The sequence below is a fragment of the Pangasianodon hypophthalmus genome, chromosome 10 (assembly GCF_027358585.1).
Source record: "Pangasianodon hypophthalmus isolate fPanHyp1 chromosome 10, fPanHyp1.pri, whole genome shotgun sequence".
In the NCBI taxonomy this organism is placed as follows: Eukaryota; Metazoa; Chordata; class Actinopteri; order Siluriformes; family Pangasiidae; genus Pangasianodon; species Pangasianodon hypophthalmus.
In genome coordinates this window covers 12,426,392-12,444,869 of record NC_069719.1, presented here as the reverse complement: position 1 = coordinate 12,444,869, position 18,478 = coordinate 12,426,392, and the positions used below count along the sequence as shown (strand labels likewise).

The following is an 18,478-nucleotide window of genomic DNA, read 5'->3' as shown; positions in this document are numbered from 1 at the left end:
TCACACACCATACATTTTGAATTTGCATTTTAATAATGCTGTAACACTGATTATTAACATTACAAATGTGAAGGTATAGGATTGTGCATACTGCAGGTGTCAATGAATGGTCACTTTGTCACTTTGGGATATCTCTTAGTTTCAGCAAGTCCTTTTGAAATGCTAAGCTCTTTCTGAAACGTACACAAAACTAAACTATTTTACATAGCATTTTTATATAGTTTATTGACTCAGCCACTGTAAAGATAAAAGACGACAGTATGAACACCACAATTCCTTCAAGTAGTTATATTTTATATTTTTACACATTTTTATGAATATTAACATTTATTTTGCTGATAGAACTGCACTACTATTTGCTCCTGTTCTCGGGTTTCAATAGATCCACGGCGTATCTTCCTAATTTCATTAATGGCATCAATCCCACTGATTTTTCTGCTCTTTACCAAGTAACAGGCCAGCATAGTTCCGGTTCTTCCGAAGCCATGCAAACAGTGCACTCCGACCCCCTAACATAAACAAGATCCAAGTTAGAAAACATGAATATCAGTACTACACTAGAAACAATGTTTTAATTATAGATTAGATTTAGATTTTTTTACCTCTCCTTTTGAATTGGCCTCTTCCACTATGGACAAGAAACGCTTGATTTGATCAAAAGTTGGAGCACAGAAGTCGTGTATTCTAATGTGGTGCAAAGTCAACTCTGGACAAGTGTCGTGGTAAGGGGGCTTTCTTTCAGACAAAGTGATTAAGTGTTTGATTCCGTTATTTAGTAAAAATTGATAATGGGCTGTCATCCTTGGCATCCCCAGTCCAGCTAATTTACGTGGTTCAACCCAAGAAAAGTTGGGAGGTGGAGCAGCTGCCATTGTTCTCAGCAGCCCTCCACTGACCTGTAAACCCAGATTAATATGGTAATAAAATCACCATCATATTTTGTAACTTGAACTTAACCAACACATTACATCTAAGATAGATAGTAATTCATTTTGAATTATGTACTTTGGCAAAGTCAGCATGCACCCCCACCACAGTGGCTATGTTTACATGCACATCAAAAGTCTAACTAGTATTGAGTCATGTAAATGCTGCAATCCGATTGCCCGATTGCCCAATCTGATTCCCACCCTAGAATATGCCTGTTTTAATCAGAAATTTGTTGCATGTAAACACCTTATTCAGAAAATCCACTGAAAGGAGAGATATGTGCATGCTTACAGATGCTTAGCTGTAGGCTAGGTATTTAGGAATGGCAACTCAAGCATACTTACAACAACCATGTATACAGGAATATCCTGATGCCTATATACAATACTGTAAAAATTATATTTGGAATATGGTTGCAACCCGAATATAAATGAAATTTGATGTGCATGTAATCATAGCCATTGACCTCACCTGACTAACTCACCAACTTGCTCATTCAGAATGAGCAGCCAGAAATCCACAAGGTGGAGTTCTTAACCAAGTAACTTTGATGTTCATTATTTTTAATAGAGAGGAAACTGACGTCAACAGGATCTGACTAATACATATCAAATGTTTCATGTTTTCAATCACAAATTGTGTGTATCTGAAGAACCAAAATATGCATACATTACATGCTGTGTTTTGTGGCCTAAATCACTTTTAAATACAGTATGCATTGTCATCTGAGTGATACCAACTGCACTCATTACTTAAAAGTCTATGGCTTGGATATATATATATATATATATACATTATTGATACACCGCTGTCAATCATATATAGACAGAAACAGTGCCATACCACAAATTTCTGTATCCTGTAAGTGTGGGCCCCTTCCCATCTTTTGAAAATGCAAACTTTCTAATCAGTTCCTCTCTTCTCCCTGCTGACTTCTGTAAAGTAATATTTAAAACCTTATTCCTTATTGCAGAGCAATTTCTACATTCAAACAAGGGTATGATTTAATCATATAATATCTGGAAATATCCAGAAATATTCAGACACCCCAACATTCAGTCCAGACCTACTTCAACTGGGTTGAGAAATAAATAAATAAATAAATAAAAGGGGTGCTTTGTAATTAAACACTGTGATTAATTATTATTGCTATTAGACTAATATAATTGTAACTAAAGGCACCAGCTTGTTACTTGTGTCGCACGATAAACCCACATTCTCCAAAAACATTTTAATATTATTGACCTTAACCATTTAATCTGTTAACCTTGCACTTGACATTGTTAATTATAAAATACACTGCCGCTGCTAGCTACGAAGTTAGCAATCTAGCTTCTCTTTGCTTTGACTATCCTTTTCAGTCACAATAATTCAGACATTAGGACTTTCAATAAATCCTGTTATTGTGCGTAGCAGCTAAGCTAGTTACGTGGAATTAGCTAGATAGCTTAACTTACCTCAGTCAGTTTCTGAAGATGAATTTCGCTTTCAAGAATGTTTGTATTTAACTACATCTTTAATGTTAAGCACACCCCAAAGAACTGTATACATGCATACGAGTGACTAGCCCTACGGTATAATCGTAACGCTTGCTAAGTAGCTAAGTTAACCAGCTAGCTATCGTGTAACTAAAAATACTCGCTGATAATTGTCACCAGTCATTAGCTAGCACGGTTAAACATAAAAAATCAGACGATAAAAGTCTGGTGATTTATATCCTGGCTAAGTTCATATACGACGACGTTTACATTATACATATATTTTTAATTATTTCTAATATGTGTATATTAATGTACAGTTATACTGTCGACCCATTTAAGTAATCATTAGGAACTGCTGAAACATGTCAGGATGGCCGAGCGGTCTAAGGCGCTGCGTTCAGGTCGCAGTCTCCCCTGGAGGCGTGGGTTCGAATCCCACTTCTGACAGCATGTTTCTTTTCATTTTTTTTTCTTCTTTTACTTCGTCACCTACTTTGGACTAAAGTTTCTGTATTAGTTTTAGTATGTTATGATTAGCATGCCTGGACTACCTCCATTATCTATCACTACTGGAGTATACATCAAATTGTACACTCATACACCACTAAATCACATTGTATTATTTAGAAACACTCTCATGGCCTAATATGTAATTTGTGTAATCTATTATTTAAGCTAAGTATTATTTATCTAAACCCTACATTTTAACATTAAAGTTATATATGTATATATATACACCTTTAGTCAGTTCCACAGAGGTCACCATACTACCCTTTAATATTCTGCTTTTTTTCAAGAGTCTGCTTAAGTGTTTCTGCATCCCAGCAGAAACTAGAAATATTGTTTTTATTGCTAATGGGAACTGGCCTATTTTTTACATCAAATTTTCCCACCAGTATTGTTACCAGTACAGGGTATATTCAGTTATGAATAATTGCCACATATTTATCTATCTAGATAACCATGAATGGAATGCTATGTATCAGCGGTTTTTGTTTCCCTGAAGCAGGATCACAATAGAAGTAAAAATCACAGAGGTCAATTACACCTAGTGACTGATCAGTAAACCACAGTTTATCACCACAACGTCACCACCAGACCACTAGATCCTACAAGGCACATGTGAGGCCCATTTGAAAATCTGTCTCTGGCCACCTGTTATTGTTTTGTAATATCAACCTATATAGAAAATGCAAAACACCATCATACTAATCACAACAATAACAGTAAAAGACCATTAGGTAACAATAATTTTTCAGCAGATTATTAATATGTTATGGGTTTACATCTCTCTTATTGTTGCAAGAATGAAGAGTTTGGGGTTGTTTAAGTGGTCTAACAGTAGGGCTTTCATGCATCACAGTCTGGTTTTCCTGTTAAGGAAGGCAATGAAGCTGCCAACACAGATGGTTGTCTTCTGGTTGGTGAGTCATCATTTGGGCATTGCAAATTTTCATCTTAAACCACTTGTGAAAGAAAGCAAAGAATGATAGATTAACAATATTGTGTCAGCCCACCTATATCCGCCTATATTACCATGAATGCATTAATCCCCTTTAAACATCTGAGTTAGAAAATAACATTACATTTCATACTAATACATTAATCAGCTGTAATCTATATTAGATAAGTTAATCAGATCTAATCTAAAATTCAAAAGTTTTAAAATTTAAAACTAACAATCTTTGAGCACTGTCTACTGTACTGGTACTGTCTCAGTGGCAAACTATATATTATTTTAATTGGACAACTTTTGGATGTCTTGGCTGATGCTTCAGTTTTCTGCACAAATCTCTCCTCACACTGCAACTGCCAATGCATTCTAATCTATTAAGTAGTATAGGGTCATGCAATCTGGGTGGAGTTTCATTTGTTCTTCCAGGTTTTACAGTTTCATACCACCTCCCAAAAATATGCTGGTAGGCTGGCTATGCTAAATTCAGTGTATATTCCTGCTTCAAGCCCAGTGTTTCTTGTGTGGCTCTAGATCACCACAGCCGTGACCAGGATAAAGCGGTTAATAAAGAGAAATGAATGTATCTACCTGCATTGGCCACTTTATAAGGTAGGTAAATAAATAATGAATGTAGCCCATCTGTTGCTAAGCACATTTTGTCCATCCCCCTCTACCTGTCTGTTAGTGGAAAGCGACTACCACAGGACCACCTTGGATCACATATTATTTGGGTGGTGAACCATTCTCAGCACAGCAGTTAGGTGAACCTGATGGCCGGATATTTCGGTACAAAGTGGATGCACCTAAGAAACAGGAAACTGTTTCATAAAGCATTTAAAACTTAGCTGTTTTATTTGTACAGTGCTTTTGGTCACAAAACACATTTTATACACAGCAAGACTTGACACAACATCTCTAGCCTTAGTATAATGACATTTGGCCAGTTTTATCTACAGTGCATCTCTTTAGGTTAAGAAAGATATTCTGAGGACTAAAATAATTGATTGTTTATGCCAACAAATGGCATCTCACTTTCTTTAAGCCTCATAAACATTTGTTTCATAAGGTACAGTTTTTACAAAGTATCTGAACCATGGTATATTGGCCAGGAGTTTGACACTTGACTCACTAAACATTAGTTCTGCTTAGTTTGGTCCAGTTCAGCAGAGGTCACCATATTACCCTTTAAGATTCTGATTCTGCAAGAGGCAGTCTGGTTGTTGCAGTGGTTCTGCACTGTTAATGCACAATGGTTTTATGTTTCCATTACTGATGCAAGCTACAGAATGATGAGTTAGGGGTAGATGAAGTAGTCTAACAGTAGGGCTGGCAGGTGTCACTGTCTTGTTTTCCTGTTCAGGAAGGCTATGAAGCTGCCAAAACTGTGGATCGTCTGTTTGGCGATGAGTCTTCATGTGAGCATTGCGGCTTTTCACCTTAAGAAACACTCTGTGAAAACAAGATTAAAAATGATTAGTGACTAGTTTAAAGACTTATTTAAAAAAAATGACTAGTTTAAAGACTGTGTCGGCCTGATGGATATAAATAGTACAGACCATGTAACTAACTGTGAAAAAAATGTACTATGACAATTTCTCTTGTCTCAATTGTATCTTACTTTCCACATTCAGTACAGGGGAAGCTGATATTTGAGTCAGTGTCTCCACTTGTTGAACTGTTTGAAGGTGAGCTTTTTATAGAGCCAGGAGCAAAGTGCTGAGCTGATTTGAGTCTGTTATGTTCAGCTGGAGAATTACACAGTCCACCTATATTACTTTGGTTCCATTCATTCCCATTAAACATCTGATTTGAAAAAGAAAAAAAAATACATTACATACTAATACAACTAATACAGATCTAATTTATAATGTAGAAGAGCAATTAAAAACCAATGCGACAAAATCAACAGATATGTTTCAGTTTCTAACAGGAAATAAAGCAAAGCCCCGGAAGCTTCACTGTAGAGGCAGAGCAGGTCTTCATGAGACCTTATCATTAGAATCTTGTTTACGGTTCAGATTAACTCACAGGCCCAGATCTGGGTACTTCACAAACAAATGCACCACTGACATTGCCAGACAGTTCAGAAAATTCCAGCGCTCCACGTTTGTTCTTTGTTTCATGTGTAGGTTGTCTGGTGTTGCCTTCCTTCAAGTGACCCCTATTCTAAAAGAGCAAATGGCACATTGTAGTAATTATTAAGACCCCAATTAGGGGCTGAATAAAAGTACAAGTGATAACTCAATAGGTTCACAAGTTCTTACAACACAAAAGGAAAGTTATTGGGGCACATTTACAGCTTCAGTGCATGAAACAATTGTCCTAGTTACTCTGTTCATTCCATTCTTGTCCCATTATTTTCAGCAATACTTCTACAGGATACTTGCTTTTTATAAAAATACTGCGGAATTGAGAGTTTCATTTTCATGTAATCCCATCCCATCCAATCTGTACATCTGTCTTAGTACATCCAAGACCATGTACTGAGAAAGGTGCCAAGAATAAAGCACATACTTAGAAACATGGGGACTGTAAAAGACTAGAGAAGATACTGCTATCTTACCTCTTTCGCTTGGCCTGGAGTTACTGGACCTGTGCTAAATCTCCTGCCCAGTCGAAGCTTCTCCTTCCATGTGTAGTAATACTCGACACACTGAGCTACTGACTTTGTCTTCACCTAGCATTAAAGCACATCTTTTTCATCACTACACTAATTATAACACAGTCTATACAATGAAAGCCAATGCATGGTTAAATATTTTGTAGACTGTATTGTTTTTATCACAGAGTATTTACCATTTTCTGAATTAGATGAAAATCTTTGTGGTGAATTAATAAGGCCTTGTTCAGTTGTCTCTTTTCCTGCAGAGTCCATTTATCTGATCCTAGATGACAGAGTGAGGGAATGACCATGATTAACCATTACCAAGCCAAATATGTACAATGTTACTATGGACCTTAGGAAATTAGCTCTGACTTGTGACTGTTTATTAACATTATATACTTCATAATGTATATAGAACATTATAAAGAGAAACGCTAACTGACTAGACTACTACAAATTAACTACAATACAGGTCCACATATTTCAGAAGACACAAAGGCAGTCAAATACCAGCATAATGGTAATTTGTGTGAAGGCTGGATGCATGTTTCAATGCTGTCAGTGAGAGTAGTTTCTCCAGGGTTGTCTGAAAAATGATTTAAAAACCACATGCAAAATAGCAACATTTAATAAAGGTAGTTGTGAAAATATTGTTTATATTTGCAAGTTAATTAGACATTCTCACCATAATATCACCACTACACTCAAAAAGACAATGAAGAGTATATTCTGTGTTTGTTCCTCCTCCTGGAAGCACACTGGAACATGCCATCTTCAGAAGATCATCCACTTGGATCAGGCAGAAGTGCAAAATGGCCATCAGAACATTTTAAAGTTTATTTTGTATAAGCAGTATTCCTACATTAATTAACTGCTCAGTGGAAAATTCTTTACACTGACAGTATCTTAACTGAGGTTACCTCTCTGCTGCTTCTCAGGAGTATCCAAATAACAGGGTGTCCACAGAAGATTAGCCTTATGGATGTCCTCTGCCACTTTAGAGCGACTCTGAATATCTGGAATGTCTGCTTGAAAATCGCAACCAATATTGATCCGACTGCAAAGTAGACAAAAATAAATAAATTTAGTTTTAACTTGTAGTGCCATCTTGCAATAATAGATTTATTATTATTATTATTATTATTATTATTATTATTTCCTCATTGTTGTTTTTACTTACGGTTTAATGCTACTTGATTTATCCCCTGAACCTAATGTCACACTGCCGTCATGTTTGTCACCTGTGACACATTAAAAAAATTAAAGACGCATATTATCATTTTGTGTTTGTGTGTATGTGTGTGTCTCAATGTATATGCCCTAAATATCGAAGTGGACACTTACTGTCCTTGCACAGGCGAACTCGTGGAACAGTCTGTGCTCCAGTGCATGTGTGCCCCACATTAACACTACTGAAAAGGCCAGAGCCTGGACGTACAGGGCTGAGCATTGGTGGAGGAGTGTATGGAACGTCATCTCCGCAGCTGCTTGGTGAACGCAGCTGGCTCTGGAAAAGCACCGGCCCTCTGGACTCGAGACCAGTGCCACATGGGGAAATTACAAGTGGCACCAGGCAGTGGCGATACCGCTTTTTCTCTTGCTTTGCTGCACATTCTCCAGCTCCTACTGAACTCTTTGCCTAGAATGTTTGCATTCATAGAATTTCTTTAATTAACAATATTTTCTGTACCTTTAAGCGGGTACTGGAGATTTTTTTCAGATCACTCTGGTCACCCATATACTGAGATTAGGCCTCATTTATCAAACCGGAAATGAACAGATTTATGCACAAATTGTTCATAGGAGCATTTACACCAAAAAATTGGTATTCATGAAAATCCCATAAATTTTGAAAAAAACTTTCGTATCCTACTCCTGCATATGTTTAAATTTACACATAAGAAGAATAATTAATGTAAACCTCGACTGATCGTCTGTGCAGATGGTATACCGTAAGCTGAGGCAGTGCAAATGGCAGAACTGATATTACTCAAAGAGTTAGCAATGATGCCCTTAGGAGGCAATGGATATTTAGAGACAAGTATGATTTATTAATTTTTTTTCCAAAGGATGAAAGCTGGCTTATAAAGCGGTTCTGTTTACCATGGCATCTGGTCAATTTAAAAAAGCTTTGGCATGTTTTGGCCTTCCCCAGTAGCAGAGAAACTCTGTCGATAAACAGCAATACTTTTTTGACTCAGTTTTTGTGTCAAACCATTTTCTTTTTACCTCACTTATATTGTGCTGGATGGACACTATCCAATTCATCTCCATATTTTGGCCTTTTGGTGTGCATCAGCTAAATACGCTGCTTATTCTCGTAGACGTGAGACAAAAGTACTTCAACTTTTGATTCACAGAATTTTATTTTGGCTGTTTTGTGGCCATTTTGCATGTTCTGCTCTGTGAGTTTTACAGGCGTCACCAAACGCAAATCATTTGTGACCTGCAAGTGCCCAGTAATTTACAGGTGATCGCCTTTTATCAACATACACGCACGAATATGAAGAAAATCTGCATTTATTAAACTTTTGTAAATCCGGCTTAAATTTTTTAGTTCAGTTTGGCTTATGCAAACATTTACACACAACTTTATTCAACGACTGATAAATGAGGCCCATTATTTGAAAGAGTGATGAATGAATTTTATAGGGAAATTGGGTGCAATGAAACTTACACGTGAAGGGAAAACTTTTGGTCGCTGTGGATTACTCTCATCTAAGTCATCCAAATTATTATGCCTCAGGTGGTTATGAAAATTATTTGGAAGCCTGGAGGGAACTGAGTAATCCTTTACAGGAACAGACACAGGGAACACCATGGGTTCATTTTGAATTACTTCTTTAGATAGCTGAATTTGTTCATCAGTCTGTAAGGAAACCTAAGGGGAAGAAATGTACAATAAGAACTAAACATTATTGAGTCTGACTTAATGATATTAACTTGAAATTATATAAATTATATTCTCTTAAAAACATTGTACATTGAACAATTTATGAAGATATTTGGTTTATCCTGGGAACATATAGACACAACAGTGCTCAGAATGCTTCACATAATACTATAGTTTTGAATGCTGTCATAGACCTAGGGCCAATAGTGTAGCTATGATGACCATGGAACAATGAGGAATTGCAACCATTACATTTCAGTGATACTGTGGGAGGTCTGGAGGAGTCAATTGCACATTTCTGATGTGTTAAACTGCACAATATGCGCTCAACCTGTTTTAATTGACATACCAATATTAACGAAAAAAAAAGACTCAGTCAAGTAATTCTTGTGATCTTTGGCATCTATGGATGTTGCTGATGGACTGTGAGAAAAGGTCTGTGGTTTGTCATCTGCCAGACTCTCTAGAACTGCTTTAAGAGATATGTCTTAATTTTAATAGTAATCCAGTATAAATGTTCTTACCGTTTTGAGTGTTGAGGGATATGTCCTGAATCCTCCATGGGAACGCATGTGGCCATTAAGAGCTGGCAGGCTCTTAAACTCCCGGTGGCATAAAATGCATTTCAGCTTTGCTTTTGCTCCTTCAGCCCTCAGTGCTTCCATCCTAGCATAAATACAACCAAAATAAGCTAAAATCAAGACATAAAAACTGAAAATCCATTGTGAAATTATTTCATGATAAATTTCTAATAATGTGTATGTCCAACCCGTAGTAGGGTAAAAGTTGGTCCTCTTGGATATCAGAGCGCATCTTAAGGAAAGACAGGGAGACACTGGTAAAGACGTGCTACAATTTAGACAGAACAGAACTATATAACTATTTTTTTCCATGTAGTACCTGTCCACATGGTGGGCTGTAAGAGTTAAGATGATGAAGTGCTCCTCCTCTCAGAGCTGGTGACTGAGCAGTTTGATTGACCCCTGACCCCATATTTTGGTAATGGGAACTATAGAAATCCTCCTGTTTGTGGTGGTAGTTTAAATCCATATAAACCTCCTCCTTTGTATTGGAAAATCCTGGGATAATGTCAACTGAACCCAAGTGATCTTCAAAAGAAGGATTTTGCTTAAAAGGGAATGAATGTGATAGCTCATTAGCCTGCTGGTAGAGATCATTCTGGTGGGAAAGTGAGAGAAAATTCTGTGACCCCTGGAAATGGGAGGTGTGTAAATTAGCCTGGAAATCTGTTTGCTCAGATGCTTTATAGTCCTCAGTGTAGCTATCAGTTGGTGATCCAACAGAATCATGGCCTTCCTGAACATCTAGTGGTATTTGCTGCTTTTGCTGGGCTAATGAATAAGATGTAAGCTGCTGCTGATGGATTTGATTTCCTTGCTGCTGGAGAAGATACTGGCTCTGAGACTTATAGAAGGGTACCTTGTATATTGGCACTGAATTGTTCTCTCTCAGCTGTGGTTTGTGATGTTGATATCCATAATATTGCTGGTGGCTTTGGTAGGGATTATGAGCCATATTTTGGCTGTCCATGGAATGATGCATTAGCTGATTATGGCACTGCTGTGACCTACTCTGCATGGTTACAGGACTAAAGGGCTCTCTATCTGACCCAGCAGAAGGTGTTCCTCTCTGGGGTGACAGCAAAATCTCTGACACTTGATTGTCTTCTGAACTCTTTTCACCTACACTGTTTCCAAAAACAGTATTTGGGTTTTTTACAGGAAAGGCCTTGGAAAAGGAATCCAGTCCGTGTAAAGCCTCAGCCACATTGAAGGGGTAGACAACGTGGGAATTCATAGTCTCATTTAAGATTGAAGATGCAGACTTCTCAAGTTGATTACGTTCCCAAGATCCTTCTTCATGTGATATGTCAAGTAGTGGAGAAAGCTCATTTTGTGGAGTGGTAGGGGATGGCATATACTTTTGGTTAACATGTGGAGACACTGGTGATGGTTGTAATGAGGTTGTATTATGTATACCATAACCAGATCTTGTAACAGTTAAACTGTTACTGCAATTAGTTAGGTCATTAATCTCATATAGGTTTTCTGTCATATTGGAAATAGAAATCAGTCAATGATTTTACTCTTAATTTTCTTCTTATTCTGGCCTTACAGAGATAATTTAGCCAACCTATTTAATTGCACTGATTTTAATTGTATTTATACAAGATGAAAAACAAATATTTCCATTATCATTTTCCAGGTATGTGTTGGTTAATGCTGAATGTAGAAAGTCTTCAGCTGAGTGGGTCATTCCCTATGGAAAAAAAAAAACATTTCTGGGATGATGAAGAGGTTCATGTCAGTAAGGAATATCATGCAATTAGCAGAACAATCCTCTAGGCATAAATATTAGTGAAACTTCACAATTTACACAAACAGAACTCATGAACTCTATACACAGAGATGCTCATGAGACCAATTAAGTCTCACTTCCTTGAGGTCCAAAGTCTGAGTCAAATCTCAAGTCTTTTGACATGAACTTTTGTTAAGACTCAATTCCTTAGCAGTAAGCATTTTATTGTACATAAGTAAAACACTGCTATATTATCTTTAGGACAACTGAAACATACATTGTACAAGGTACAGCCCTACCTCATAAAATAACATTAAACTTTAAATATTATATGTAACTAACATAGAAAAATGATTCTACCATCTCTGTCCACTCTCAGATGTATTCACATTAATAAAAAAAAGTTACACTTTATTTGTGACAACAACTTGATACCTTGTAATTTGACAAATGTTGGCATGGTGAAGTGTTCTGTAAGGACATGTTTGTTTAACATTTATGGAAGGAATCTTGGGTGTCAATGCTTTGTAATGGTCAATAGGTTTTCTGCCACAGGAGAACCTTCAGAACAGAGAACTTTGCACGTTTTGGTTTCCTGAAGTAGCAAAGCTCACCTCAAAAGAGAGGACAACTGAGAAGCTGGTGAGGTAATAGCTGTTTATAGCTTCCATTACATAAGAGCTAACAGGAAACTAACTTGCCTCACAGATCACATCATTAAATGTAACTATAAATGGTGTAGTGCCTCCCAGTAAAATATCACACTGATTATAAAATATTACTAATGACCGATAAAGCACTGAAAGGTCTCGCACCACAGTACCAGAGCAATCTTTTGGTGTCTTATGATCCGCCACACCTGCTTTGATCAAAAAGTGCAGGTCCTTTGTTTGTACGTAGAATAATGAAGTCTACGGCAGGAGGCAAAGCTTTTTCTTACAAAGCCCAACAGTTATGGAACAGCCTTCTGATTAGTGTTAGGGACTCAGACACAGTCTCAATCTTTAAGTCTAGGCTAAAAACCTATTTGGTTTCTCCAGGATGAAATTTCCAGAGTATTCACTCTAGGTCAAGTTGAGTCAAGAAACATTCATGCAACTCAAATCTGAGTTACTAATTCAAACACCATCTCTGCCCAAATACTTTTACCAAAAATGTTTTATAATACAGCAAATCCATCTGTCCTCATGTAACCATCCTAACGCTGTGAAAATATTTTCCAAATATTTCCAGATCACGTGTGTATATGGCAAACCACAACATAAATTTGGTGTCACCGACTGATTATTGCTTGTTTTTTCATCCCTAGATCAGGAACTTCTTGATGATGCTACGAACTAAGTGGGCCAAAACACATTAGATGAGAGCTAGCAAGCTAATCAAGCAAAGCTAGGCACATGAGAGGTAAACTCTCAGGGTGGTTGTATGACCCAATGGCAATGACAGTCAGTTACTCTGCTACCTGAGAAAATGGTAATATTTTAATAAATGAAAACAGGATAAAAATATACTTTCATAAATGCTCAACTAAAAAACCTGAAATATTGTAATCTTACTTTTCAGTCTTTCCAAAAACATAGAATGATATTCTTATAACACAGATAAATCTGATTTGTCCACATGTAAAAACGAATGGTGTGTGTTCTGTATGTTGGTCTTTTTAGCACCTTCAGTTAAGTCACACCGTGACTCAGTCCGAGACTTCCTCTCTCACCCACACTCAAGAATATGTATGTAATTTAGATATGTACTATTCTATCACTTCCTGTCATACGCACTGGTTTGAACAGTTAAATGACAGTTTGATTTTTATCTACTTACGATATGTACAGTACTATGCAAATGTCTTAGGCACCTTAATTTTTTTTAAATACAAATTTTATTTTAGATGTTTATTTTATGACTTCTGCATAATTCAGTCAGTACAAAAACATTTTAGATGTCCAAAAATGTTTAGATGTTTGTTAATCAGTGAAGAAAGCAACATATTACATAATGCATCACTTTTCAGGCAAAAAACATAATGAAGGCTGTTGGATTTTGCCTGCAAAAACAGAAGTGTGTGACAGGCAAAGTCTCCATTAGAACTGTTTTCCATTCTCCAAGATGCTCAGTAAAACTTTCTAGCCAATTTCCTTAGAAAACTGCACAAAGTGTACCTGAGACTTCTGGTACATTTTTATAAAGCAAAGCGTTGTCACACCGAATATTGACTTTGTATATTTTATTATTATTTACTGCTCTTTATAGTTTACTTTTTACGTAGACACATTTAAATTCTTTATTTTCAAAGGAATCTCTGCTTTAGAGCATTTCTTTGAATGTGCCTAAGACTTTTGCACAGTACTGTAGATTAAAAAATATTTATGCATCCATACCTGTAAGCAGAGCAAGAAGGCGTGTGTGTATGTTACATTGTGGCATTGATAGAGAGACCACCAGTAAACTTTAGAAAGCCTGGCTACATTTGTGGCTGCATAAACCGATATCTCCTAGACTACCTGCCATTTCAACTAAAATCAACTCTAGAATTATTGACAAACATGATTGTATTAAATTATGATTGTATTTTATACACACTACACACAATGATCCATACTTTCCATTCAAAACATAAATTTTCTTACACAAACTGAGTTTTTAAAATAATAGTATTTACAAAGACGTGGCAAAATTATTGATACCGCTAAAGCGGATTTTAAAGTATCGGTTAGTTGTCCACAATTGGTCTAACTTATTTAGTGTTGCTTCCAAACTTTTGTATGCACTTTATTATTAACTACCATAACCAGGACTACAACAATTTCCCAGGATACTGTATTGTCACATTAGCGGTCTTTGTACTCAAAGTAATATGACATACTTCAGATAAAGGAGAAAATATGTATTTCAAAATGTATTTTAAAGTACATTACATTAAAGTAATGTAAATAGCCGTGTTACTGAGCTGATCTGCGAATCAGATCAAACATGTCAGTGTCAAATGGCTTGAGTGGCTTTGCGGTTTTGAGAGTTTCCATCCTTCACTCTGCTGTGTGACTCAGTGAATAGTGAACGTCAAAGACTTCAGCCACTTAGTGGAACAACTATAAGACCTTTCCATTTGACCTTGATTGCATATATGATACATATAAGGCATATATCATAAGATTAAAAGGAATGCATGACAGAAAAGTTAGTCATTTAAACCAATTTAAAGTATAAATGCTGATTATGAAGCACAAAAAAATGGATAGTTGTCTTAGCAAGAGCTTATTTATCATATAATATTTTTTATAAAGTCTGTTTCTGCACCCTTCTCTAATTCTATACTGGCACATTCACTTCCTTAATCCAAAAGTATCAAATCACATGACTAACTTGCCAGTCACTAGTAGCTTATTTGCTCTCGTTCGGTCAAAATCGGCCAGTATGAAGTTGCTATTTTCCATGCAATCAAATATACATGCACTGATGGTATAAGTATTTGATATTGATAACTGTTATAATGTAGTAAGCTATCAACAGTGAGTTGTTTATATGCATTAACTGGCTACTTATTTACTTTATACTTAATACAATGGATGCAACAATTTGCTACTCTTGCTTACCTATGATTTGTATTAATTACTATTCAGTTACTACAATTCATAAATGCCTTTTATTAAAAATATCTGTTTTTGACTGCTATACTAAATATACAGTATATACAGAATTAAAACAGCATAATGTGTAAACGTAAGGTTTTGACCCACTGCAAGCTTCCAGAATAGCTTTACACATTGGTCTCCCATAGGGATCTCGTGACTGTGAAGGCCATAGTGTTTGATTTACATGATTTCCATACTCATCAAACCATTCAGTGAGCCCTCATACCCTATGAATGGGGACACTGTCTTCTTGGAAGAGACCATTCCCATCAGGATAGAAACATTTCATTATGGGATAAAGGTGAGAGTTAAGAAATTTGTATAGATTTGCAGTGACCCTTCCCACTACAAGCCGACAAGACAAGCCGACTCAAATCGTTCCAGCACAATGCCTTCTACAACATAACATAGTCATCAATTTGTCCTTAAATTTGTCATCTGTCTAATGAAATGGAACTTTTATATATGTGACATTCATGACTATAAATAGCCCCAGATTTGAAAAAATATGTAGAAAAAATATGTCAAATCAACATTTGGCGTGACCATCTTTTGCCTAAACAAACGTTAAAACTGATGCTAAGATGCAAGACCCAGCACCTTACTGAGACACTTATGCTGTTTTTCCATTAATCTGACACTCTTCTGTATGTTGAATATAATAACACACACACACAAAAGCATGTGCATACAAATCTGCTGCTTAGCATGCATATATATATATATATATATATATATATATATATATATATATATATATATATATATATATATATATATATATATGCAAAATATATAATATATATGTATGTGTGTGTATGTATATATATATATATATATATATTCTGGTCAAGCTGATTTAATTAATACCAGTATATACTAGCCACAGACATCTCAGCTCATAGTACAATAGTTTAAAGATGTAACTCTTCCGAATTAAATGGCTTCATTTACATAAATTACAGTGACTAACCACTATAACCAAAAAATAAACATGCCTACTATATGCATATTGCTCCATTATATTAATATTTACATTGCAATAGCAATGGCTGATCAGAAACGTGTTAAATAATCATCATTTGTAAATGACTGTCTAAACTGCACCAAAGCAAAACGATCACTGACAAGTCTTACCTTTGCTCTGCGCTTTCAATAAGTTTGGTCCACTTTGTAAGTCAAGTCAGCAAAGGCAGAGACAAACACATCCAGCGTTGTCTACAAACACATCACCTTAGAAAAGCGACCACAAAAAATTGCTGTCGAGATGTTGGCCAAACAGAGGAAGTCAACGTATGTACTGCTGAGTAAGGAATTCTATGTATCTCCTATAGTAAGTCCTATTTCTGACAGCTTAGAGGGGGGTTTAAGGAAGTTCAGGAAATGCAGTCTTTTTCTTTCTATGCTCTGAGGCTTCCTGAGCATAACCACAAACTATTTTCTCAACCTAAGTGTTATGCAGTTCATTGCAAAACCCGCCTGTAGACCAGAATTATGAGAGTTGTGGACAAACTTGTGTTAATGTGCTTTTATTAAACTGTACCAAAAAAATCTACATAATAAAACTATCCTTATTAAGATTCCTTCGGTTGAAATGTGGGGAATAACAGACGTGTAAGACACAAACACAAACAGACAATATTAATTACATCACATTCTGCAGTTCAGTCACATAATTGAGCATTATTGAGAAAAACATATATTATATATGACCAATCATCATTAAGCAAAGCACATTTAGCTCCTGTAACTTTTTGTGCCACAACAGTAGTAGTAAGAGTAAGATTAACAGTCCTTTATTCTGCATTTTTTGTGACTGAACATGTTATTCATATGTTAATAATTAACTTCTTACTCATGCCTCACATAGTACCTTCCTGGCTAATTTGTATCTATTTTAATAGATTCCCTCATGTGGTTATTTAGTGAGTAGTAATTTAGTGAGTAGGTACTGCTGAAGCAACCCGCATGCTAACTGCACCTGACTGTATTAATAAAAATCTATTCAGATGGACACAGCATATAATTGTACTATGCTCAATGATTGTATATTATGTGTAAAGTTAATTTAAGCCACACTGAATGAAATTAAAAGGCTGTGCCTGAGATGGTCATGTTAAAGAGTGCATAATTTAAAATGATACATATTTTTGTTAGCGTTTTTTATGTTTCTTAAACTTCAGACTAAAAACTTGCTTTCACTGGAGACTTTCGTATAGTGGTACTTGGAAATACCAAGTTAGTGAAAGACTCACCTGTCAATTCATCTAAAGAAGAAATGACAGATGCTTTCAGGCTCTTTCAATATATATAAAAGATGCACAATGACCTTGAGTAGCCTCCGTAAAAGTTCCATGTAAATCATTTTCATAAACTACTATCAGGTTTTGCTCAAATGTATAAAAATGTGTAACATAATTTCCTGTGTAGCATAGACTTTTCTCAAAATGTTACCTTTCAACTTTTTGCTTGGGGAGTGGGTTTGATCCTTCAAATATTGTTCATAATTTTCACAAACTGGTATGAAATTCATCAGTATCGTTTGCACCACATCATCAGTCCACATGGTGGCACTGTAGCCTTTTTGTACAAAGAGCCATCCTCTTTTTTTTTTTTTTTATAAAAGCAAAGTTAGAACTGCCAATCTATATCCATGCACCAAAGAGGATCATTACACTTTTAATTAACAATATAAGTATATGCCAGTGATAAGTCTAAATCTTGTTAATCAGGCTATTGGTTCTGTCAGCTATTTTCAGCTGAGTTGGTTTATTGTTAGGAAGTTACCTGCCTGTACTTTGCGACATTAACATCTCTCTGACATTACCCATTTATTCCAAACACAAACACTTTATTTCACTGCCAGAGGAACCTAGGTGAAAGCCCAGTAATTTAGTATAAAAGGGATTAAAGGTGGCTCATAGACTTGGTAGCCTGGTTAAACTGTTAATCACAATGAATAATACATACCATAAGGCAAGTATAGACGGCATCTCTAACTACGACCTCAGAGTGAAGTAAAGAGCAGCTGAACAGGCAGAAACTGCACTGAAATAAGGAAGTTTATAAAGAAACCGCGGGTGTGGCTTCTGTCTACGTTCACAGCCGCATACTCTCGCACTAACTAGTATGGAGTTAGAATAGTATGGTGGCGTACTGTTCTTT

The 18,478-nt window shown here is 36.1% G+C and overlaps 2 protein-coding genes and 1 non-coding gene across 6 annotated transcripts; 1 reads left to right on the top strand and 2 right to left on the bottom strand.

Moving 5' to 3' along the window:
* Window positions 1-10: 10 nt before the first annotated feature.
* On the bottom strand, window positions 11-2,784 carry dusp23b (dual specificity phosphatase 23b). 2 transcript variants are annotated; one of them, XM_026934448.3, is made up of 4 exons: window positions 2,388-2,784; window positions 1,774-1,865; window positions 603-896; window positions 11-509 (listed from the first exon to the last, which is right to left on the bottom strand). In XM_026934448.3, the coding sequence occupies exons 3-4, from the start codon at window positions 870-872 to the stop codon at window positions 321-323; spliced, it is 459 nt and encodes a 152-aa protein (XP_026790249.1). In that variant the 5' UTR covers window positions 873-896; window positions 1,774-1,865; window positions 2,388-2,784; the 3' UTR covers window positions 11-320. The 2 variants fall into 2 exon arrangements, with proteins under 2 accessions (XP_026790249.1, XP_026790248.1); XM_026934447.3 differs by lacking the exon at window positions 1,774-1,865 and having other exon boundaries at window positions 2,388-2,778.
* trnal-cag (transfer RNA leucine (anticodon CAG)) lies at window positions 2,776-2,858 on the top strand. Its single transcript has one exon. It is a non-coding gene; the product is annotated as a tRNA-Leu (tRNA).
* A 1,838-nt stretch (window positions 2,859-4,696) lies between these two features.
* On the bottom strand, window positions 4,697-18,400 carry LOC113538987 (transcriptional-regulating factor 1). Of its 3 annotated transcripts, XM_026934502.3 has the most exons (16): window positions 18,284-18,388; window positions 16,451-16,546; window positions 10,266-11,645; window positions 10,135-10,178; window positions 9,890-10,031; window positions 9,150-9,353; window positions 7,817-8,111; window positions 7,653-7,713; window positions 7,393-7,529; window positions 7,158-7,261; window positions 6,983-7,058; window positions 6,664-6,752; window positions 6,431-6,544; window positions 5,896-6,033; window positions 5,486-5,670; window positions 4,697-5,316 (listed from the first exon to the last, which is right to left on the bottom strand). In XM_026934502.3, the coding sequence occupies exons 3-16, from the start codon at window positions 11,439-11,441 to the stop codon at window positions 5,046-5,048; spliced, it is 3,036 nt and encodes a 1,011-aa protein (XP_026790303.2). In that variant the 5' UTR covers window positions 11,442-11,645; window positions 16,451-16,546; window positions 18,284-18,388; the 3' UTR covers window positions 4,697-5,045. The 3 variants fall into 3 exon arrangements, with proteins under 3 accessions (XP_026790303.2, XP_026790304.2, XP_026790305.2); XM_026934503.3 differs by lacking the exon at window positions 16,451-16,546 and having other exon boundaries at window positions 18,284-18,400; XM_026934504.3 differs by lacking the exon at window positions 18,284-18,388 and having other exon boundaries at window positions 5,938-6,033; window positions 16,451-16,688.
* Between the last annotated feature and the right edge of the window lie 78 nt (window positions 18,401-18,478).

Excerpts from the sequence above, each read along its gene's own strand:
- LOC113538987 (XM_026934503.3), bottom strand. The coding sequence starts at position 11,441 with ATGACAGAAAACCTATATGAGATTAATGACCTAACTAATTGCAGTAAC. Across the intron at positions 10,032-10,134 it reads CAACTTTTACCCTACTACGG|GATGGAAGCACTGAGGGCTG; the intron begins GTTGGACATACA and ends TATTTATGCTAG. Across the intron at positions 7,059-7,157 it reads AGTGTAGTGGTGATATTATG|ACAACCCTGGAGAAACTACT; the intron begins GTGAGAATGTCT and ends ATCATTTTTCAG.
- dusp23b (XM_026934448.3), bottom strand. The coding sequence starts at position 872 with ATGGCAGCTGCTCCACCTCCCAACTTTTCTTGGGTTGAACCACGTAAA. Across the intron at positions 510-602 it reads AGGCCAATTCAAAAGGAGAG|GGGGTCGGAGTGCACTGTTT; the intron begins GTAAAAAAATCT and ends TGTTTATGTTAG.